The sequence below is a fragment of the Chlorocebus sabaeus genome, chromosome 17 (assembly GCF_047675955.1).
Source record: "Chlorocebus sabaeus isolate Y175 chromosome 17, mChlSab1.0.hap1, whole genome shotgun sequence".
NCBI lineage: Eukaryota > Metazoa > Chordata > Mammalia > Primates > Cercopithecidae > Chlorocebus > Chlorocebus sabaeus.
The window spans coordinates 16,719,833-16,739,793 of record NC_132920.1 but is presented as its reverse complement, the minus strand read 5'-3'; the positions used below and the strand labels follow the sequence as shown (position 1 = coordinate 16,739,793).

At 39.2% G+C, this 19,961-nt stretch overlaps 1 protein-coding gene across 11 annotated transcripts in view; it reads left to right on the top strand.

The window, feature by feature from the left end:
• The window catches only part of LOC103222118 (uncharacterized), a 429,481-nt gene that overhangs the window by 21,375 nt on the left and 388,145 nt on the right, over positions 1-19,961 (top strand). Inside the window, exon 3 of one of the 11 annotated variants that reach the window (XM_073005680.1) lies at positions 69-4,606. The exons of the other annotated variants lie outside the window; for them this stretch is intronic. Within the exon in view, the coding sequence (XP_072861781.1) occupies positions 69-112 (44 nt within the window). The 3' untranslated portion in view covers positions 113-4,606. Of the gene's footprint in view, positions 1-68; positions 4,607-19,961 lie in introns of those variants that run through there. 11 annotated transcript variants of the gene reach the window in all.

Below are 19,961 nucleotides of genomic sequence, written 5' to 3'. Positions count from 1 at the left end.
TCAAGGAGATAGCCTGGCGGGGACTTTTGCTTGGTGATGGAGTAGCTAAGAATGTTTCTCTCTAACAGGTCACAGAACAGAAAGTGCTGGTGGACATCTCTTCTTGCCCTAAGATCTTCGTTGGAAGTCCTCGGGACTTGGTGTCTTTGCCGTTCAAAGTGTTTATGAACTCGCCAGGAGGCATAATGTGTCACCATTTTATTCTGGGCCACCCTAAAGGATGACACCCAGCTTCAGAGACCTCCTCTTGGACGACATCCCTGAGAACCAATGTTTTAGCCATCCCGTAGTCTGACGTCTGTTTCTGACTGCTTTTGAGCTGGCGCAGGCTTAGTCATTAATGGCCAGGACGATGTTAAATGTTCTCCCTGATTGGCTTGCAGCTACACACCTTTTGTCATTTGTAGAGCAGCAACTCCCTCTTGAGCTCTTGGGGAGTCTTTACACAAATACACTAGAAAAAAGGCACCCATCCATTTTTTTCCATCTTGGCGTTAGCTCACAGGCATAGTCCTGGGATGACCTGGAGTAGAAGCAGTGGAGGATAAATTCATCTTGCACAGACTTGTTTGTGCTAGTTCTAGCCTGTCTCTCGCCACAGATCTAGCTTTTAAATACTCAAGTGATTGGTTTTGTGTAGGAATGTGTGGATTGTTGGATTGGAAGAATTTTCTCCCTGGATTTCGAGTGTTTACATAAGCAGATATAAAAAAATTTGATCACTGATTTAAATAGCAGGGCTTATTTTAAAAAGTTATGGGTGTTTCAAGGTGGTACAGAATAAAAATGTCAGGTTTTTTTTTTTTTTTTAATACAAGTCATAACACAACCAAAAGGTATATATTAATGTTTTGTCAGGAAAGGGTCAAAAATGGAAAATTTGCAACAAAGACAAACTAGAATAGAACAAGTGCAAACAGAAGCTGACAAATATATGCCCCTCGTTGGGAGTTCAGCCCATGGAATGTTATGTAGGACAAAAGGAATGGAAGAGATATTTCAGTAACATTTTGTTCTCTGTCAAAAACCTTCTGAAATATAAATCTGCTGTGTATTGGAGAATGGATACAGCAATTGATTCAAGTTGAATAGCTTTCATTTAACTAGAATATCCCACAGAAAGCAGTTCTTGTTCTGACAACCATATTTTTGCTTTCTTTCACTTAAAGAAAATAGAATTCATGTTTACATATCTTATAGGGTTGTTTTATGGACAAAGACAGGTCAAACCCCATCACAGTGGCTAGTGTTACAACAAATAGAAACATTTCTAAATGAAATAACATTTCTAAACCAGGGCCAGTGCCTGCAGTAATAATACTAGGTTGGTATTATGAATCCATTTGCAACTATAAATAATTCAGTCATAGATGTGCTTTTTTTAAAATCCTGGTTTTTTAAAATTCTAGTCTTTTGCCAGTACACACACCCATACACATACTTCACCTATTTGCATAATAGAGGAGGCATATGAATATGTATATAATAAAGTCACTTTATTTTGGACTTTCTGAAACAGATTACCTTTTTTCTTCTCCTCATGATGGCTCCCTGAGTTGCTTCCAATTGTTGAAATTCCATAATTACCCACAGATATGGATGTGCTCTTCTAAGGGTCTTGCCATGTCAACCAACCCAGCTGATAGCTAATAACCAGTGTTAGCGGTTGAAGGAACTGAGCTTTAGAATTGAGAGACCCCAGCAAAGGAAGTTCTGTTTTTATTCTCCATTTCTACACTCTTCAAGGAGAAATTAGGTTTTATTATTTTGTTTTGTTTTTTAAATTCCCAGATCATTCTGGCATTGGTCCTGGATCCGCTGCAAATGTAATTTTTAGCAACATCTATTACTCCTGAAATATTTTGGCTCTTCGTGGCCCATATGATTCAGTAGACTCTGAGGTTTTCCAAGTATATTAAGGACTTAAATACAGAATGTCTTAAAATTTTAGGGTTATTGATCAAGAGAAAGCTTCTCTAGGAATAAAGTTCTGTTAGGTTTTAGCCCTATTCTGCTTTCAAAATTCTTAACTAGATGCCTTCTATTTTGCTTTCTTTCTGTGTTTATACTAATTTACTACTTGGGTTTATTGTTTTCTTACTTAGAAACTACTTTTTTTTTTGTTTTGTAAATGCATAGCCCTTAAAAATATAAAACAGTTCCAAACAGTTCCAACCTGTTCATTCTTTATACCTTGACCATCTTTTCTGTCTTATTGCTGAACCATCGCTTCTCTTTCTACTTCTCTTCTGGGATTTCATCTTGCTCAGCTAAAATTCTAGTGTGTGATTCTGAATATTATGGCTTGAGTTTCCTGACCAGCGTCTTGCATCTGAGTCCATTTCCTGTGCTTAAGGCTGCTGGCATTACATTCACTGCTCCTGGTCAAAACTGAAACTTCTCCTGCTAATGAGATTAGGCCTTACAACACTATTAATTTCTTCATCTCTGTTTCTTGCTCCATTGTTATTTCTCAGAGATGAAAATCTATTTGTCATTAAGAGATTCATTTTGGCGTCACTTCCTCAAGTTCCCTTGGATTTTTCTGTTCTTCATACACCCTACAGCTTCAAACTGCAACAGTCATCAACTGGTCTTTGACAAATTAGTTGTCTCTACACATGGTTGACAATATTACACTAGCTGTTTAAAAATAATTAAGCTTCTCTCTGTGTTCTTTGCTTTGGGTCAGGAGCTTTACTTCCTTTGCCGTGCAACACAGAAGTTAATCACAAACGGGTCTTGTGAACCAAATAATTAAAAATAGAGCAAAGTTTCTGAACCAGGCGGTTGGCAGAAACGTCTGTACTTCCATCTGTGCATGGTTAGGAAAATATTTCATGCTATTTAAATAGCATCAGCTTTGCTCTCTTTTGTGTGAGAGTGTGTCTGTGTGTCTATGCGTAATTCATTGCTTTGAAGGTTTGTTTGACTGTTAGATAATCGTATAAAAAAAGTTACTGGCAAGGAAACAGGAAAGCAAATCCAGGTGTTTTGTGCATACATTCTTTATTTACCAGTCTCTGTGAAGGAGCAATGATCTTGCTTTTGCTTTTCTCTCTAACTGAAAGTTTTTGCTTTGTTAGGTGCTGCAGAAAACTAAATAACATTGCATTTTCACTTAGAAATCTTTATGTTTCTTGATTTTCCACTTATAAATAACCTTTGCTAATGGTGTGGGGAGCTGTTCTTATGCATCCAAAATGCTGGTGAATCTATTTTGGTTTGGAGTGTGGCAGATTAGGAATTTCTGCTCTCTGGAAAGGGGATTTATGTCTAGAATATGCATCAAATTCACAAACACTTTGTGATATACGTGCAGACACATGAGTGACTGGTTTTGACAGGAATTTAATCCTTCAATTGGATTTCCCTTTGTTCTTGTGAGTAATCAGTATCTCATAAAATATATTCAGTTTTGGCCAATTGTACAGCTATGATATAACTTTAAGTTTCTAAGATGTAAATTACTATGTGATATAAAGATAATTCCCCTCTAGTATTTTTCTTTTGTAACAGTCTCTTTTTACTCCTGAAAAGCTCTCTATTTTAAGGTTGATTTCATTGTGCTAGGAGAACTGTTGTGTTAGATAACAACTAATGCCCAATAAATACACTGAAGGGAGATTAGGAACTATTAAAGAAAAAACACAAAAGAAATGTCTTAATTTCATTCTTCCAGAACATATATATTTCCCAAAGTTGTCAGTTTCTTTATGTTTCTAAAATCTTACCGGGGAGGCATATTCTTAATACTTTGATAATAGAATTAAACACTGAAATCAAAGCTGTAGATTGAACATGCTCACATCAACTGAAATTAAGGAAAGAGGAATACATTTCATTATTAATGTATCAGTGAATTCTGGAGTTTAGCTGTGACTGTCAGCTATAATCAATAACAGTTTGATTATTTAGGCAGTTTGTCATTCATAAAATTTAAATCAGAAGCGTCTTTAAACATCTTTTTGTCTAATCTCATTTTGCATTCAATTTAATTCTATTTTTTCTCAACCTACTATGTGCAGAGTCCTATGCTAGAAGGGAAAAATAATGCTGAATAAGTTGTGGCCCATGGTTTCAAACAAATTAATTTTTGATTACTCTTTGATGTTTTTTTCTGTATTATTTGAGGGACAGCTTTTTGTTTGTTTGTTTTTTTGAGATGGAGTCTTGCACTGTTGCCTGGGCTGGAGTGCAGTGGCACGATCTCAGCTCACTGCAACCTTTTAAAAAGAGCTAAGTGGATCTTCCTAATGATTGTTCTTCGTCAATGTAAGATATTAAGACTTAATGCATTTTGTGAACTCTGAGTACACCTACAGGTGAGTGGCAGATATCTTCATACTTTAAATTACTGCTGGATTTTGTCTGTACCCCAAGACAGAATTTTGGTCTTCTCTTATATATAGCAGTTAAATCACTAATATTAATGAGACTTCCCTGAAAGAGTGCCTGGATATTCAGAGTCTTCACACTTTTCTTATAAACCATTAGATTTGTTTCCCCTATTCATTTGGGCATCGTCTGGTGACATATGGAGTGTCTCTTAAAAAAGCGGAATTTGATTGCTGATACTTTTATTCAATAAATCATTGTTAATACATATTTATTTGTGGTCAAAAACATAAGGAGGGAGTGTACACACTCAGAAAAGGTCACAATGCAGGGAGTCTGTTCTTTTAACAATAATAATGGCTGGCTGGCATACTGAGGATTTAGGATGTGTCAGTCACGGTACTAATCACTTAATCCTCACAGTCAACCTACATAGGTCATTATTATCTCCACCTTACAGATAAGGTAACTGGGTTAGTAGCTTGCCCAAGGTCACAGAGCTAGTTAAATGCTGGGACTGGGATCCAGTGCATGCCATTTTAACCTTGGACCCTGTGCTTTTAACTAATGATACTCTATTGCCTACCACCTGTGTCATCATAGAACTTGCACAGTTGTGTTCAAAAATCGTTTTTACTAAATATAAAATAAAATACGGTAAAATAAAAATACAAACGTATATTCACAAAATAAATGTAAATTATAAAAAATGAGGGTTCAGTGAATGCTCCTTTAACTGTCCCCCTATATTTTAAAATTATCATCAATTTGATGTCCCCTATGTGGACCTCCCCAATCTTGTCACATTCTTCCCACCTCAGAAGGAACCACTGTAGAAACATGATGTTTTAAAATATTTTTAAGACTGGGCACGGTGGCTCATGCCTGTCATCCCAGCACTTTGGGAGGCTGAGGCGGGTGGATCACTTGAAGTCTGTAGTTCGAGACCAGCCTGACCAACATGGTAAAATCCTGTCTTTACTAAAATACAAAAATTAGCCTGGCATGGTGGCACATGCCTGTGGTCCCAGCTACTCAGGAGGCTGAGGCAGGAGAATTGCTTGAACCTGGGAGGTCGAGGCTGCGGTGACCTGAGACTGTACCACTACACTCCAGCCTGAGCGACAGAGCGAGACTCCATCTCAAAAAAGTATACATATATTTTTCACAAAAGTACACAAAAATGCACGCTAGCCAGATCACTGTTTTATTTTCTCTCCTTTCTCTCTTCTTTTTTCCCTACTTTTTTATCTCTTATCCTTCTTCCTTCTTTTCTCGCACCATCATGGAGCACAAAGAAGAACTGGGTCACAACAAACCTCCTTTAAAAGGTTAAGGAGAGTGTTCCTTGCTGGGATGCCCAGGCCTGTGTCATGACTAGTGTTGGGAATTCTTGGTGAGATGACAGTATTTTTGCCTCATTCAAATGAGGCATGCCCTTCCAAGTAAAGTGTGCTATGTTTTGTAGCAAACAGAACACCTGAGAAGGATGGTTTCATATGACTATGCCAACAGATCTTTCACAAGCTTGTCAGGTTAGAATTCACAAATCTTAACTCTATAGTCTATAGACATTTTTGTTTGTTTGGTTGGTTGGTTGTGGTTTTTTTTTTTTTTTTTTTTTTTTTTTTAAATAGGGTTTCACTCTGTCGGTTGCCTAGGCTGGAGTGTACTGGTGCGATCTCCGCCTCTTGGGTTCAAGAGATTCTCCTGTCTCAGCCTCTGGAGTAGCTGGGGTTTTACCATGTTGGCCAGGCTGGTTTTGAACTCCTGACCACAAGGAATCTACCCACTTTGGCCTCCCAAAGTGCTGAGATTACAGGCATGAGCCACTGCACCCAGCCACTGGTTCTTTTTCATTTGAGACAGAGTTTTGCTCTTGTTGCCCAGGCTGGAGTGCAATGGCGTGATCTTGGCTCACTGCAACCTCTGCCTCCCGGGTTCAAGTGATTCTCCTGCCTCAGCCTCCCAAGTAGCTGGGATTACAGGCATATGCCACCACACCCAGCTAATTTTATATTTTTAGTAGAGATGGGGTTTCTCCATATTGGTCAGGCTGGTCTTGAACTCCCGACCTCGGCCTCCCAAAGTGCTGGGATTACAGGTGTGAGTCACCGTGTCTGGCCTGGTTCTTTTTTTTTTTTTTCAAGAGGTCAGTTCTCACTCTGTTGTCCAAACTGGAGTGCAGTGGCATGATCACGGCTTACTGCCTCCTTGAACCCTTGGGCTCAAGTGATCCTCCCACCTCAGCCTCTTGATTAGCTGGGACTACCGCTGTGCACCACCACACCTAACTAATTTTTAAAATTTTTTTGTAGAGACAGGGTCTTGCTATGTTGCCAAAGCTTGTCTCGAACTCTTGGCCTCAAGCCATCCTCCCGCCTTGGCCTCCCAAAGTGTTGGGATTACAGACATGAGCCGCTGTGCCTGGCTGACATGTGGTCCTTAATAGTGTGGCTCTTAAAATAGCAAACATTTTTGGGAACCAATGTGAGGGCACTTCATAACACAATCAAAAACCATTAAGTGGAACATGTTAAGATAATGTAACCTTGTTGTCCCTTAATGCTTTAATGCAGCCTTTCAGCAAGTAGTAATACCTGGTACAGTGGGCGTGAAACTCAGAATGGGTGCTGGTGTGGCAGGAATAAGAGAATTCTTTCATCAGTTGGAAAATATATTTTAATAACTCACTACATTTAAAAAATAGGTAAACAGGCTTTTGGTTTTGGTTGCAAATTGCACTCAGCCATAGAAGTTTTTCAAGGGCCATACAATTCTGTAGGAGGAGATGGCAATTTAATGCAGTCTTAGCTGCTTAGGATTTAGAACTATGTTACTTTTAATTTACTCCATGAAATTACAAAAACATGTAATGAAGTTAAAAAGATTTCAAAAGAACCACGTCTAGCCGCACATAAAAGTGCTTAATAAGGGCATATGTGTATATTAGTCATTTGCACATATTTACATATGTATGTTTTGGTTGCTTAATATTTTTCTAGTGCTGCATGCATTTGTATGTGTAAATACAGTGCGCACCCTTTATAGAACTAGTGTTGGGGGACCCTTTTATCAGCTATTATGATTTGGGGCTTTATCAAATGGAGTGATTTTTTTGTGTGTGCGAGATGGAGTCTCGTTCTGTCGCCCAGACTCAAGTGCAGCAGCGCCGTCTTGGCTCACTGCAACCTCTGCCTCCCGGGTTCAAACAATTCTCCTGCCTCAGCTTCCAAAGTAGCTGGGATTACAGGCGCCCATCACCATGCCCGGTTAATTTTTGTATTTTTTAGTGGAGACGGGGTTTCATCATGTTGGCTAGGCTGGTCTCAAACTTCTGACCTCAAGTGATCCACCCGCCTTGGCCTCCTAAAGCGCTGGGATTACAGGCGTGAGCCACCGCACCCAGCCGGAGTGATATTTTCCAGTGGTCATGATTCTGGCCTGTAACACCAAGCAGTGTAACAATGAGATTGAAGTGTGACTATGTGAGTCTGCCTGTTTTTATGTTCTATCTCTTGTCTTTTTGCTTGGAGAAAAATTATGTTGAAAGACTACAGTGTGCCTATTAAGCTTCAAATATGAAAAAAGAGCTACATATGACACTTTGTTGCAGTTAGTCCATTGTCTCAAAAACTTGCCGTAAAAATATGATTACTAGAAAAGTCTTGGCAAATGTAGCATGAGTGTTGCCGGTTTAAAAGCCGCATTTGAGTACTCTGAAGTACTTTTCTGTGACAGCTATTACTATAAGAATTGGCACCAGCTAAGAAAATTTACAGTTTAATACTTTAGAGCAAATAATTGCTTAGGGTGCTTTAAATAGCACAGGAAATGTGTAGAGTGTTTACTTGACATTTGCGATATTGAACACTAATACTGAAACAGATTCTTTGACCACAGAGAATGCCAGTGTAGGAGGGGTGGGGGTAGGTGGGAGAAAGAGGCGGAGAAGAAAACAGCAATACAATTAGATAAAAATTAAATGACAAGTGTGCTTTTTCATGATACAGAGATATCACCGGGAAAAATGCCCATTTGTTTGATCAAGTAGTCTTCTAGTGTGGTAGCAGAAAGCAAAGTACAGACAGCTCCCTGGGATTAGGTTCCTCATGCTAAAGGCTGTGTTCACCAGATGGTCAAAGCCTTGTAGCCCTTGGCCGCTCTGTTTTATTTTTCAAGCTCCTGAAAGCAAGAGGAATGACCTCCCTTTTTATTAAAAAAAAAAAAAAAAAAAAAAGAAAAGAAAGAGAAAAAGAAAAGAAAAAAGAAAAAAAGCCTCTCTCGTTATCTGTTTAATCTGCACATGCTTGTGATTTTTTTTTTTTAATGACTGCTCTGATGCCCTCATTTCTCATTGCAGCTCAGTGCTTGTGATGTTTTTTCCCCCTGTATGCATCTTGCGCTCCCAGAATCTTCTTTTCATTTCCCCCTGGCTCTGTTAATACGGGTCTTGTCTTAGAATAGGGTCTAGTGAAGTTTAGTGTAGCTCTTAAATGCAGAACATTTCTTTTTGCACAAACTGCTTATAGTGGATTGTGTTTCAGTTGCACTTAAAGGGAAAAATAGAGTATATTTTAGGCTACTAAACCTCCTTCCATTTGTAGGCATTTGAGCCAGTTATACAGTGTCTTTCAGGGAGTTTTAAATGAATGTGTTAATAACCAATGGCACGTGTGATAGGTCCAGGAATGTGAAATTGTGCAACGTTAATGACATTTGTTCAAGCTTCTTCCTTCTATCTTGTCAACATGAGCTACTTTTAAATACACAAAGGAATTTGAAAACACCAATCAAAAGTCAAAATTTCACCCTGCAGCATGGCCCGGCACCCAGAACACTCAACAAGAGGAAGGGCTGTATTTATGGCTTTTCCACTGACTTGAAATTTGACCTTGAATAAATCATGTTTAACTTCTTTATGCTTCAATTAGCTTTTGAAAGATATGTGTGGTTGTGTTTAGCCAGTGGAAAGGCAATAACTGAAGTTCACAACAAAAGGAGAACTTGAAGGGAAATTTTGTTAGGAAGGAACAGTGGGCAAGAATACAATCTTCAGACCGGGTGCTATTCCTAAAAACTCTTAGTACACGTGGTTCCTAAGGAAGGTAGGACATTTTCTTGTAATATTCTTTTCTATATTTCGTAGAATTAAAAAATATGTTATTATACATAAATATTTTATATTATATATGTATAAATATATATATATTTTTTATATATATATATATACTGTTTTACCCTTTAACTCCAGAAAGCTTTGCGTTCATACATCTTTTTCTATAACTTCTACCTATAAAGGGAGTTTTAGTGATAATCTTGAATTTAAATTGTAATCCAGCAGTAACAAACTTCATTTAATATGCAGACATTTAATTTTATAAAGGAAATTCCAAGTTATTGTTCATTTTAATTTATTAATTTATTTTTTTTGAGATGGAGCCTCACTCACTCTGTCATCCAGGCTGGAGTGCAATGGCACGATGTCAGCTCACTGTAACGTCCACTTCCTGGGTTCAGGCGATTCTCCTGCCCCAACCTCCTGAGTAGCTGGGACTACAGGCATGCACCACCATGCCCGGCTAATTTTTGTATTTTTAGTAGAGATTGGTTTCACCATGTGGGTCAGGCTGGTCTCGAACTCCTGACCTCAAGTGATCCGCCTGCCTCGGCCTCCCAAATTGCTGGGATTATAGGCATGCGCCATGGTGCTTGGCTAATATTTAAAGTTTCTTCTTTTTAATCTGTTGCCCCCTCTGAGATGAGAGATTTTTCATTCATTTGGGGAAGAAGGAAGAAAGGTAATCAACATTTATTGAGCACCTACTGTGTGCCAAACAGATTGCTAAGCACTTGGTCCTTGAGTGCCCTATGCGATTGATGTTCAGAGGACCATTTTCTATGTGTCAGGAATCAGGTGGGAGGGCCAGAATCCACAGAACAAAATTAAATAGAACTGTTGCAATAGATAATTTAAAAGAGGGACCTTTTAGTTCGCGGCACCCAAAGCATCGCAGTGTGGGCTGTGAGATCTGAGTAAACCAGTTGCTGGTAGGTTCCCCCAACTCGGAGATCTCCATGAGGGTTAGATGGCTGGATTGCAACATGGTGCTCAACCACATCTCCCTGGTTAAGCCATTTGAGTTATTGCCTCATTTAAGTTGCATTGCTGTAAAAAGGACATGGGTATGACAAGTTGCAATGCCTAAAATTCGAACGAAAGAATACAGGCTTTGAATGTTTTTCAGAGCTTGACTCCAGAGTCCCAGATGCAGTTTCAGGGTGAGTAAATACAAAGCCAACAGCTCCAAGTTTAGATGAGAAAACATTTCAAAGAAAGCCAGCGAACGCTTATATATTTAACACAATATCCATGACTCATTTTCTCTCTGCTCTCTCAGTCCAGCCGTTATTCATTTACCGCTAACCCCACAGGAAAGCTCCTTTTGAAGTCTGCCTTTGGCTACTTTGCAAAACATATAAATATACACCTTGGGAGAATAAGGGTGAGAGAGAAAAAAGGCAGAGGTCACAATTTTTAATCCTGGTTCTGCCAGTAACAAACCTTGTGACCAGATACTTTGTACAGTAAAGGAGGATGTTTTTAAAATCCATTCTCAGTTGCCAGAGAGGCAGGCAGTCATCATTCTGTAGGAAGGCTTGTTTCAGGATTTCTCAGATGTCTGCCGTGTTTGGATTGCTGAGGTCCCTAAAGAACCTTCCATTTGAGTCAGCTCGAATAGGCTTTTGGAAGTAGCCCTGGAGGTGTGATAGCACCTTAGAAATTCTTAGTAACTAGGACTAAATAGTCAGAAGGAGAACTGGAAGGAATAGAAGCTGGGTGACGAGGAAGGGAACGCCAAGCTGTCCTGCAGCTGGAATCCACACTTGGTGAAGGTTGTGCCTGTGTGCTCATCTGTGGTTGGGTGTACCGGAATTTTGGTATCTCTCTGGTTTGAATACCAGCCCTGGCTTTACCACCTTGGCCAAGTCCCTGAACCTCTCTGAGCCTCAGTTTCTTCATCCGAAGAGTGGGGATTATAGTCAATGTAAGGACTAAGGAAATGAATACATGCAATACCCCTAGTATTCACACTTCACCTGCTATGATGATATTAACATTCTCCTTTGGAGTTTTCTAATTTATTTGTTTAGCATTTAGGGCAAAATACCAGGCATATGGGTGATGGTGGTAGTGGAGTTGGTGAGAGGGAGACCTTGAGTTGTAGAAAGGGTGGGCAGAACCTGGTTTCTGCCCTACATCCCAGATGTTGCCCATACATATCCTGTTTGTTTCTGACCGCCCTGCTTTGCTCTGCGGATTCCCAGTCTCTCTTCCTTTACCTGTCCTCAGTCTGCCCCACTGTCCATGCCCAGCATGAATCTCCACTTCTCCAGGACGGAAAGCTTTTCCCCAACTGCTGCAGCCCAAACCAACTTCCCTCCCCGCTGCCCTGTGTGCACAGCTTATTTGATCGTGTCATTTATTGCTTCATTTTGTGGCTTAGATGTCTTGCGTCCTGGTCAGACTCCATGTGACTGGAGGCCTTTGCCTCTTCTCAGCATCCAGGGTAGTGTGGCAGAAAGAGCAAGAAGCAGGGAGGGAAGGGACCTGCTCTCCTCTCCAGCCCTTTCTCTGTGATAAACTCAGCATGCTCCAGGCATTTGATCTCTGTAATCCTCAGAGCCTCCTCATGCAAAATGAGGGTCTAGACCACGTAACCTCTACATTTGCCCTTGCAGCTTCCCCATTTTAGAGTAGTAGATGGTGAATAAATATGGCCCGAATGAATGAACAAATGTGCAGTCTCAAGTTGCTCAGTTGTGGCCTACGTTATTTTTGTGCCCACTGACATCTCTGCTTGGTGAATGGAGGAAATGGTCTCTGATGAATTTTCTCTTTCAGTGGACAGAAATTTTGTTAATTTTGATCATTTTATAGTCCAAATTTGTGGGCACATTGAATTAATATTTATACTAGTAATTTGTCTAAGAAGAAAAGATTTTTGTGCTAAAAATAATATAAATAATGTCACAGACTAATAACAGTTAAGAGTAAAGAATAAAGGAAATTTGTTTTTAAGCACTTTGGAAGTTCCTGTTTGCATGCATTATATGATTATATATACATAATTATGTATTACATTATTATATAAGCTCTCTTAGTCTATTCATTAAGTAATTTGATGATCATTTTGAAGGTTTTTTATAAGTACTTAAGAGAGTTAAAACTATATTTCTACTTAAAACTTTGTAATATGCTTTGGGAGGCCAAGGTGGGCAGATCACGAGGTCAGGAGATTGAGACCATCCTGGCTAACACGGTGAAACCCCGTCGCTACTAAAAATACAAAAAAATTAGCCGGGCGTAGTGGTGGACGTCTGTAGTCCCAGCTACTCGGGAGGCTGAGGCAGAAGAATGGCGTGAATCCGGGAGGTGGAGCTTGCAGCTTGGATTGCGCCACTGCACTGCAGCCTGGGCGACAGAGCGAGACTCTGTCTCAAAAACACAAACAAACAAACAAACAAAACTTTGTAATTTGGACTTGTTTTCTTATTAATATTAGATGTCTTCTCTGAGCCCAATTACTGAGTATGTAGTAACTTTTTTTGTGTGTTAGGATAATAATTGATAGAGATGGTGGTTCAAATTTTCAGCATCAAACATCACTTTGGAATTATTTATTTCCATTTTTTCTCTTACCTACTAGTACATCTAGATCCAAAATGATTGCTTTTTTATTATATTTGATACATCTATTTGCTTTGTGGTTTTACTGATACTTGAACATCGTATACAATTATGAAAGATTTTGAACTTTAGTCATCTTAATTTGCTTAATTAACATAATTTACTGGAGGAGAGAAAGAGAAAACAGACTTGGTTACTTATTTATGTTTGTAACCACCTTTGTATATGTAATAACACCAGAGCAGGCACTTCATAATTGAAAAGGCTTTAGGGTAATAAGTCACTGTCTGTTTCAAACTGTGATGACCTTCTGGAAAAAAATAGCTTTTATAATATTTGTCATACTGGCCCAGACCCAGAAAGTAGTATGTTCCATGTCTAATTTTACTTCATATGGCTTGAACTCTTGAGCAATCCATCTGAAGTAGGACCCTGTTAAGAAATTATTCTTTTTTTTTTTTTTTTTTTTTTTAAATGAGATGGAGTTTTGCTCTTGTCACCCAGGCTGGAGTGCAATGGCATGATCTCGGCTCACTCCAACCGCCACCTCCCAGGTTCAAGCGATTCTCCTGCCTCAGCCTCCTGAGTAGAGTAGCTAGGATTACAGGCGTGCACTACCATACCCAGCTGTTTTTTGTATTTTTAGTAGAGACAGGGTTTCACCATGTTGGCCAGGCTAGTCTTGAACTCCTGACCTCAGGCGATCCACCTGACTCGGCCTCCCAAAGTGCTGGGACTACAGGTATGAGCCACCAGGCCCGGCCAAGAAATTATTCTATGTCATACATAATTGGGTGCAAGAGGTCTTGGTAATTTGTATTTAAAAATGGTAATTGGTATCATCTACAAAGAAGAGTTCTACCTCAGTGTTTTAGTTTAGCAATGACACTAAGATATTATACATGTTAAAATCTCTTAATATTAGTGGGCAGAACTGGGAACCCTTCACTTTTTCTTTTTTGAGATGGAGTCTTGCTCTGCCACCCAGGCTGGAGTGCAGTGGTATAATCTCGGCTCACTGCAGCCTCTGCCCCACTGGGTTCCAGCGATTCTCTTGCCTCGGCCACCTGTATAACTGGGATTACAGGCACACGCCACCACAACCAGCTAATTTTTGTATTTTAGTAGTGATGGGGTTTCGCCATGTTGGCCAGGCTGGTCTTGAACTCCTGACCTCAGGTGATCCACCTGCCTTGGCCTCCCAAAGTGCTGGGATTATAGGTGTAAGCCATTGCACCTGGCTGGAACCCCTCCCTCTTACAGTTCACAGAGTATAAGAAGCTACTTTCTAGGGCTTCATCTTAATATGGTGATTGAATTCTGTATTATGGCCAAAAGGAAAATTATGTGGGTATTGTGGGGAGGAGGACTCAGAGGGCTAGGGGCAAAGAGGGCAGAGAAATATCAGCTATCTTTAGTTAGCGAATATTTACCAGTCGTTCCTGCCCATATGCACTTGTTCCTTGTGTACTTGGATCTGAATTGATTAAAAAGGTCTGTGTGTATTGAGTCTTTTCCCTTAGAAAGCTTAGGCTTTCTTTTGATGCTTTTTTTTCTCTTCCTTTAAAATGGTGCAGGAAAATGTTGGAATAAACATAGTCAACTTGTGAAAGGATGATTCTCTCCCTTATCTGGGCATAAATATTGTTGAATTTGAGAATGTGGGAGTAGCTACTGGGCCAAATATGCACAATGAGTGCAAGTGATTATTGACCTTACTGATGAGAGGAAGGAAGAGAAATACTTTAAAACTATTTTCACAGGGCATTTCAACCAAGACGTTTTTCTGAATTCGGTTTCTGATTCAAAAACTGGATTTAGCTCTTTTTCTTGTTTGTTTCATCTGAACAAATTTACCCTGAATTGAATGGGAGAGTGTTTCTTAATCCCCCATGTCTTTAGCAGTGAGTCATTTCCATGTTGTTGAGACATTTTCTAGCCTTTATTGCTGTGTGTAGTTCATGCTTTTCTCTGGATGTTTTGACTCCTTAAGGAGCTCGCAATAACAAATTAACAATCACACTCCTCTGGAATGAAAACACGTGGTATCGGAGTAATAAATAGCAGTTCTCGAAACCTAAATAAACACAGAAAACTCAGCTCTCATACTTAAGAAGGCTCTGGAGGAGTCCAGTGTCCAACATGACAAGCAAGATGCACCATTTAGAGCCAAAGGAAGTTAACATACTTTCATTTTAATTTTCCAAGGGATCATGTTGTAAAACCATATAGCCACTTTCATTCTTCAAAACTTAACAGTTAGTTTTAATCATCTGACCTGTCTTCTCTCAAATGGATCATAATTTAGTTTAACAGGTTTGACATTAAAATAAGTTGTGTTTCTCTGGGAAACTCATGTTAGCCTGGACTTCTCCACTTTCTGTCTTTCTCTGGTGAAACTGGTAATAGTGACTGAGCTCAGGCCATGGCAGGATCCTCACAGCCCTAAGACTAGGTGCCACCTGGGTACTGCAACCCAGTACCAAAATAATAGGAAAAATCTAAAGTTATCCGGAGAAAATATGTCAATTATAAAGCCTCTGAGTCATGACAGCAATCAAACCTGATTTTATATCAGCTTTACCAAACACTATTAATATATCCTATAATAAAAATTAAGGCGTCGTTCCTCAGGTTCTTTAGCAGGTAAGTCAGTGCATCTGTCTAATTTGCTAAGGCTGAAACATATTGTACATAGAACTCGGGTCTGAATGGTTGTCCCATAGAAAGTGTTAGAGCAGAGCAAGGTTGTGAATAGCCAGCTCCAGTGGCTGTTTTTCACCCTGTTCATAGGGTTGCTTACCCTGGTTGTATATTTAGTTGCCTGTGATGGATGGAGTGAAGTGCATGGGTCATCTCTCAGGGAGGAACGCTGGATTTGATGAGAGGTCATTGTCATGAAAGATACTCCAGCTCTCCCATTACCATACATGCTTAGAAGAAAACTTTGATGCATAAAGAACTGAAAGCCCCAGGCACTGGAATTCCTACTCATTAAAAAGACACCTAAAGAATTCTTTTGGAGACTTCGTGAATTTTCTCTCGATTCATACTGAAGGACTGGTGCCAGTCATATTTTTCCTCTTTGCCTCTTTCAGTTTCTCATGAAGTTTTTCCATATTTAGACACACTGCCCAGTTAAAGGGAATGCCAGTCACTCTGGGTTTAAGACAATGAAGTATGCACTTCCCTCACCAATCAGTTGGGAGAGCGGATTGGGCTGAACTTCCAGTCTGAGGCATGTGAGTCACACTCAGGCAGAGATTTAAACGTTATTAACATGAGAAAGATCTTTTGAACATGAAGTCATCATGCTTGAGGTTACTTTGAACTTTCCTCATAGTCTCTTTTATGATTTGTGTTAGAATCAACATGCTTTAGTCTTATGTTAAAAAATCACAGTGGAGTGAAAATGGACATGAATTTAAAATTGCACGATAGCCAGAAACTTGCGTATTGTGGAAATGTTACACTGTGATAAACTTTTAGTGAAGCTGCTTGGCTCATGGGCTATTTTTTAATGGCTTTTGGGTTCAGAAATTTCAAAACGTCAGATTCTTTGCAATTTAAATTTCCTTCTAAGTAAGGAAGTACACTATGTTATTAATTTTAAAAATATATATACTTAGAAGTTGAAATTGTGTAATTATCTTAATGCTTCAGAGTCTCTTTTCTGACTAAACATTGGAACTTATTCTGTTGAATGCAGGGAATTTGTCCAGAAAAGCTTAAGGAAATTTAGCCTATGAGGGGAAATTTGCTACATTCATAAATAAAAGGTTTAACCAAAGGGGCGATATAGAACATGATTTTATCTGTACAAGATTGTATTTGAGTTTTGCCTCTTCCTCCTCCTTTTAGGATTAAGTAATGATTGTAGCTTAGTTTTTCTAGTTGATTTATAGTAATAAGTTATGTGTAAGCTCACTGTGGGTAGTTGAACTCATTTCAACTGCAGGATAGATTGTTGTTTAAAGGATCACACAAAATTTTCTTTTTTTTTAATAAAATGAAAATGTCTCCAGAGATGTTACACCTGGAAACTTAACGTAGGAAAAATGATAATACAGTATGTTACTCTTATCTCTGGAAGGAATGATCTCTCCCATTGAAAACTAAATAATTCAAAGTTTAGAATTTTTAGTTGAAATAGCTTATAAATCATGGCAATGACTTTTAATCCTTAGTAGAATTCTCTTTTATTTCTTAGAAGTCTGTATAAATGTTTATAGAAACACAGTCTTAAATATTTTAAACGTAGCATACCAATCGTACTTAAAGAGAACTTTATGCATTATCACACACATTTGGAGTTTTTGGGTAAAAACACCTTGTACCTTCTTTGGTAGAAAATACTTATGTATTTGTGTATGTGTGAGAGAGACTGTGTGTGTATGTGTATTTTAAATTCTTAAACATAACAGATCTTTTGAAGCAGAGCAGAAAACTAGCATGTTACTGACACTGCATTCTCAGCCATGGGGAAAGCAACAGTATGTTTCAGCTTTAGCAAATTAGATGTGTTGACTCACTAAAGAACCTGAGTAACTACACCTCAGTTTTTATTATGGGAAATCTTAATAGTGTTTTGTAAAGCCAATATAGACTCAGGTTTGATTACTATCATGACTCAGAGACTTTATAATTTGACATATTTTCTCTGGATAATTGTGTATGTTTCCTGTTATTTTGGATTTTTTATTACTGTTATTTACTGTGGGTTGTGCACTCATGTACATGCAGCCAAGAAAAGCGATAGTGAGATGGTTCAGTGAATGGAATCAGTTTTATTGAACAAACAGCAGGGCGGGTGAGGGGAGATACCTTTTTTTGTAATTAGACTATTATTAGTGAGCACTTCCTTTGGCTTTTATATATTTAAATACATCTTTTCTTTATAACTTCATAGGACATGGAACACGTAAATGCATTTTGAATTTAAAGCAGAAAATCACATTTCAGTAAAATTAAAAGCTCAAGATTCCATTTTCTTGTAAAATTTCTAATCATCCCCATTTGCTGAACTTTGGACCCTTTCTTGGCATTGGGAGGTGACGGCTCATGAATGCATCTCCTGGTGCCTGGCTTACAGCCACCCGCTGCTGCAGTGCCATTTGGGAGAAGTGTGTAATGTGTGTGCTTGGACTCGTTATCTCCTTTCATTTCCTCAACATCAGTTAATGCTGCGTAGTTTGCAACGTGATATTGCTGTGCTTTGGTGCCTAATTGTGTAGGCTGGCTAGAAGAACGAACCTTTGCGGTAGTCTGGTGAAGCCACTGAGTGTGCCCCTTTGTGGCCACTGCAATAAGGTGGTTGGGAATTCTTCATTTCTGATCACTGAACTTTTCCAGAATGTCCTGAGGCTCCCCCAGGAACTGTATTACAGCATGATATTCCGTGTATCATGGTTTTTCAATGATACACAGGATTCTGTGTATCATTTGGTTTTTCTGGGAGAGGATTGTAGCTTTCAATCAGATCCTCCAAGAATTGTTTCTCAAAAGGTTCATAGGAACCACTTATTTAGAATTGAGACATAGGCACATCTTCCAAGGAAAACAAATGAAGGAGGGTGTTAAGGGTGAGTTACAGAAAACAAGCCATAAGCTACCTATTTTATCCAATTAAAAATAACCATGACATGGCCATTTTGTAAATTATTACCTTAAATCTACATTGCAGATATACCTCGTACGTATTTATTTAATTTTTTTTTTAAGAGACGGGGTCTCCGTCTCACCCTGGCTGGAGTGCAGTGGCATGATCATAGCTCACTGCAGCCTCAAATGCTCGGGCTCAAGCAGTCCTCTTGCTCCAGCCTCCCGAATATCTAGGACTACAAGGATGTGCCACCATATCTGGCTAATTTTCAAATTTTTTGTAAAGACGAGGTCTCACTATGTTGCCCAGCTCCCTGGCCCCAAGCAATCCCCATGCCTCAGCCTCCCAAAGTGCTGGGGTTACAGGCATGAACAACCACGCCCAGCCACCTGGTACATATTTAAAACATAGTTTGTTTCTTTTGAAATAATGAAAAGGAATAATGTTTCAGGGTTTGTGGCATCCACATTTTGGGATGACTACATGCCGTAACCTTGTGTGTAGTAGCTCCTGATTTTTATCTGTATTAGAAATTGCCCAGCATGAGACAGATGAGGAGCATTTGGGGAAATGTGTGAGTGATTTAGTAAAGACTAATAGCTGTCTTAAGGGAACCGTCTTCTGGTTTGCATTTGTATTAAGAGGTATGCAGAGCAGGAATAATTTGGAATGGGGGAGCTGGTTATCCTCTGGGTGTGTCAAGCACAAATCTCAGATTTCATTACCTCCGCACAAGTCTTGACAGTTTGCAAAATGTGCCTAGAGGTATGCTTGATAAGGACAGACATTTCTTGCCTGGGTTCTAGCTGTGTCACTGCTAGCACAGTATCTGGCCTGAACAGTATCTAAAGAAATATTTTGTTGGATGAGAACCTCAACAAAATATGAGAACCTCAGTGGGTTCTCATAGCAGCCCTGTGGATATAGACACAGCATGTTTTATCATTCTTTTCTACGGGCTCAAAGAGGGTAATTACTTACCCGGGCTCATGTAGCTGGTAGGTAAAGGATTTAGGCCTCTCCTGTATATCATGCTTTAGCTCGACCCAAATAATAAAAGCGGAAAAGCCATGTTTGGATCAACTGAGTTTTAATAGAAGAGCATTGGAGAGAGGTTGTAAACCCTCAGATAGTTTAAAAATTAATAGTAGCATTCTTGACTTGTAATGGAGAGAATGTCTTAAGCTCAGATGTCTTGATGGTGCTAATCAAGTCAGGCTTTTATAATTGAGTGGAAGCACAGAAAAATAATTTATTCATTCTTGTACAACCAAGTATTTATTGAATGTCTTTTCTGCACCAGACATGATTCTATGCACTAAGGATGTA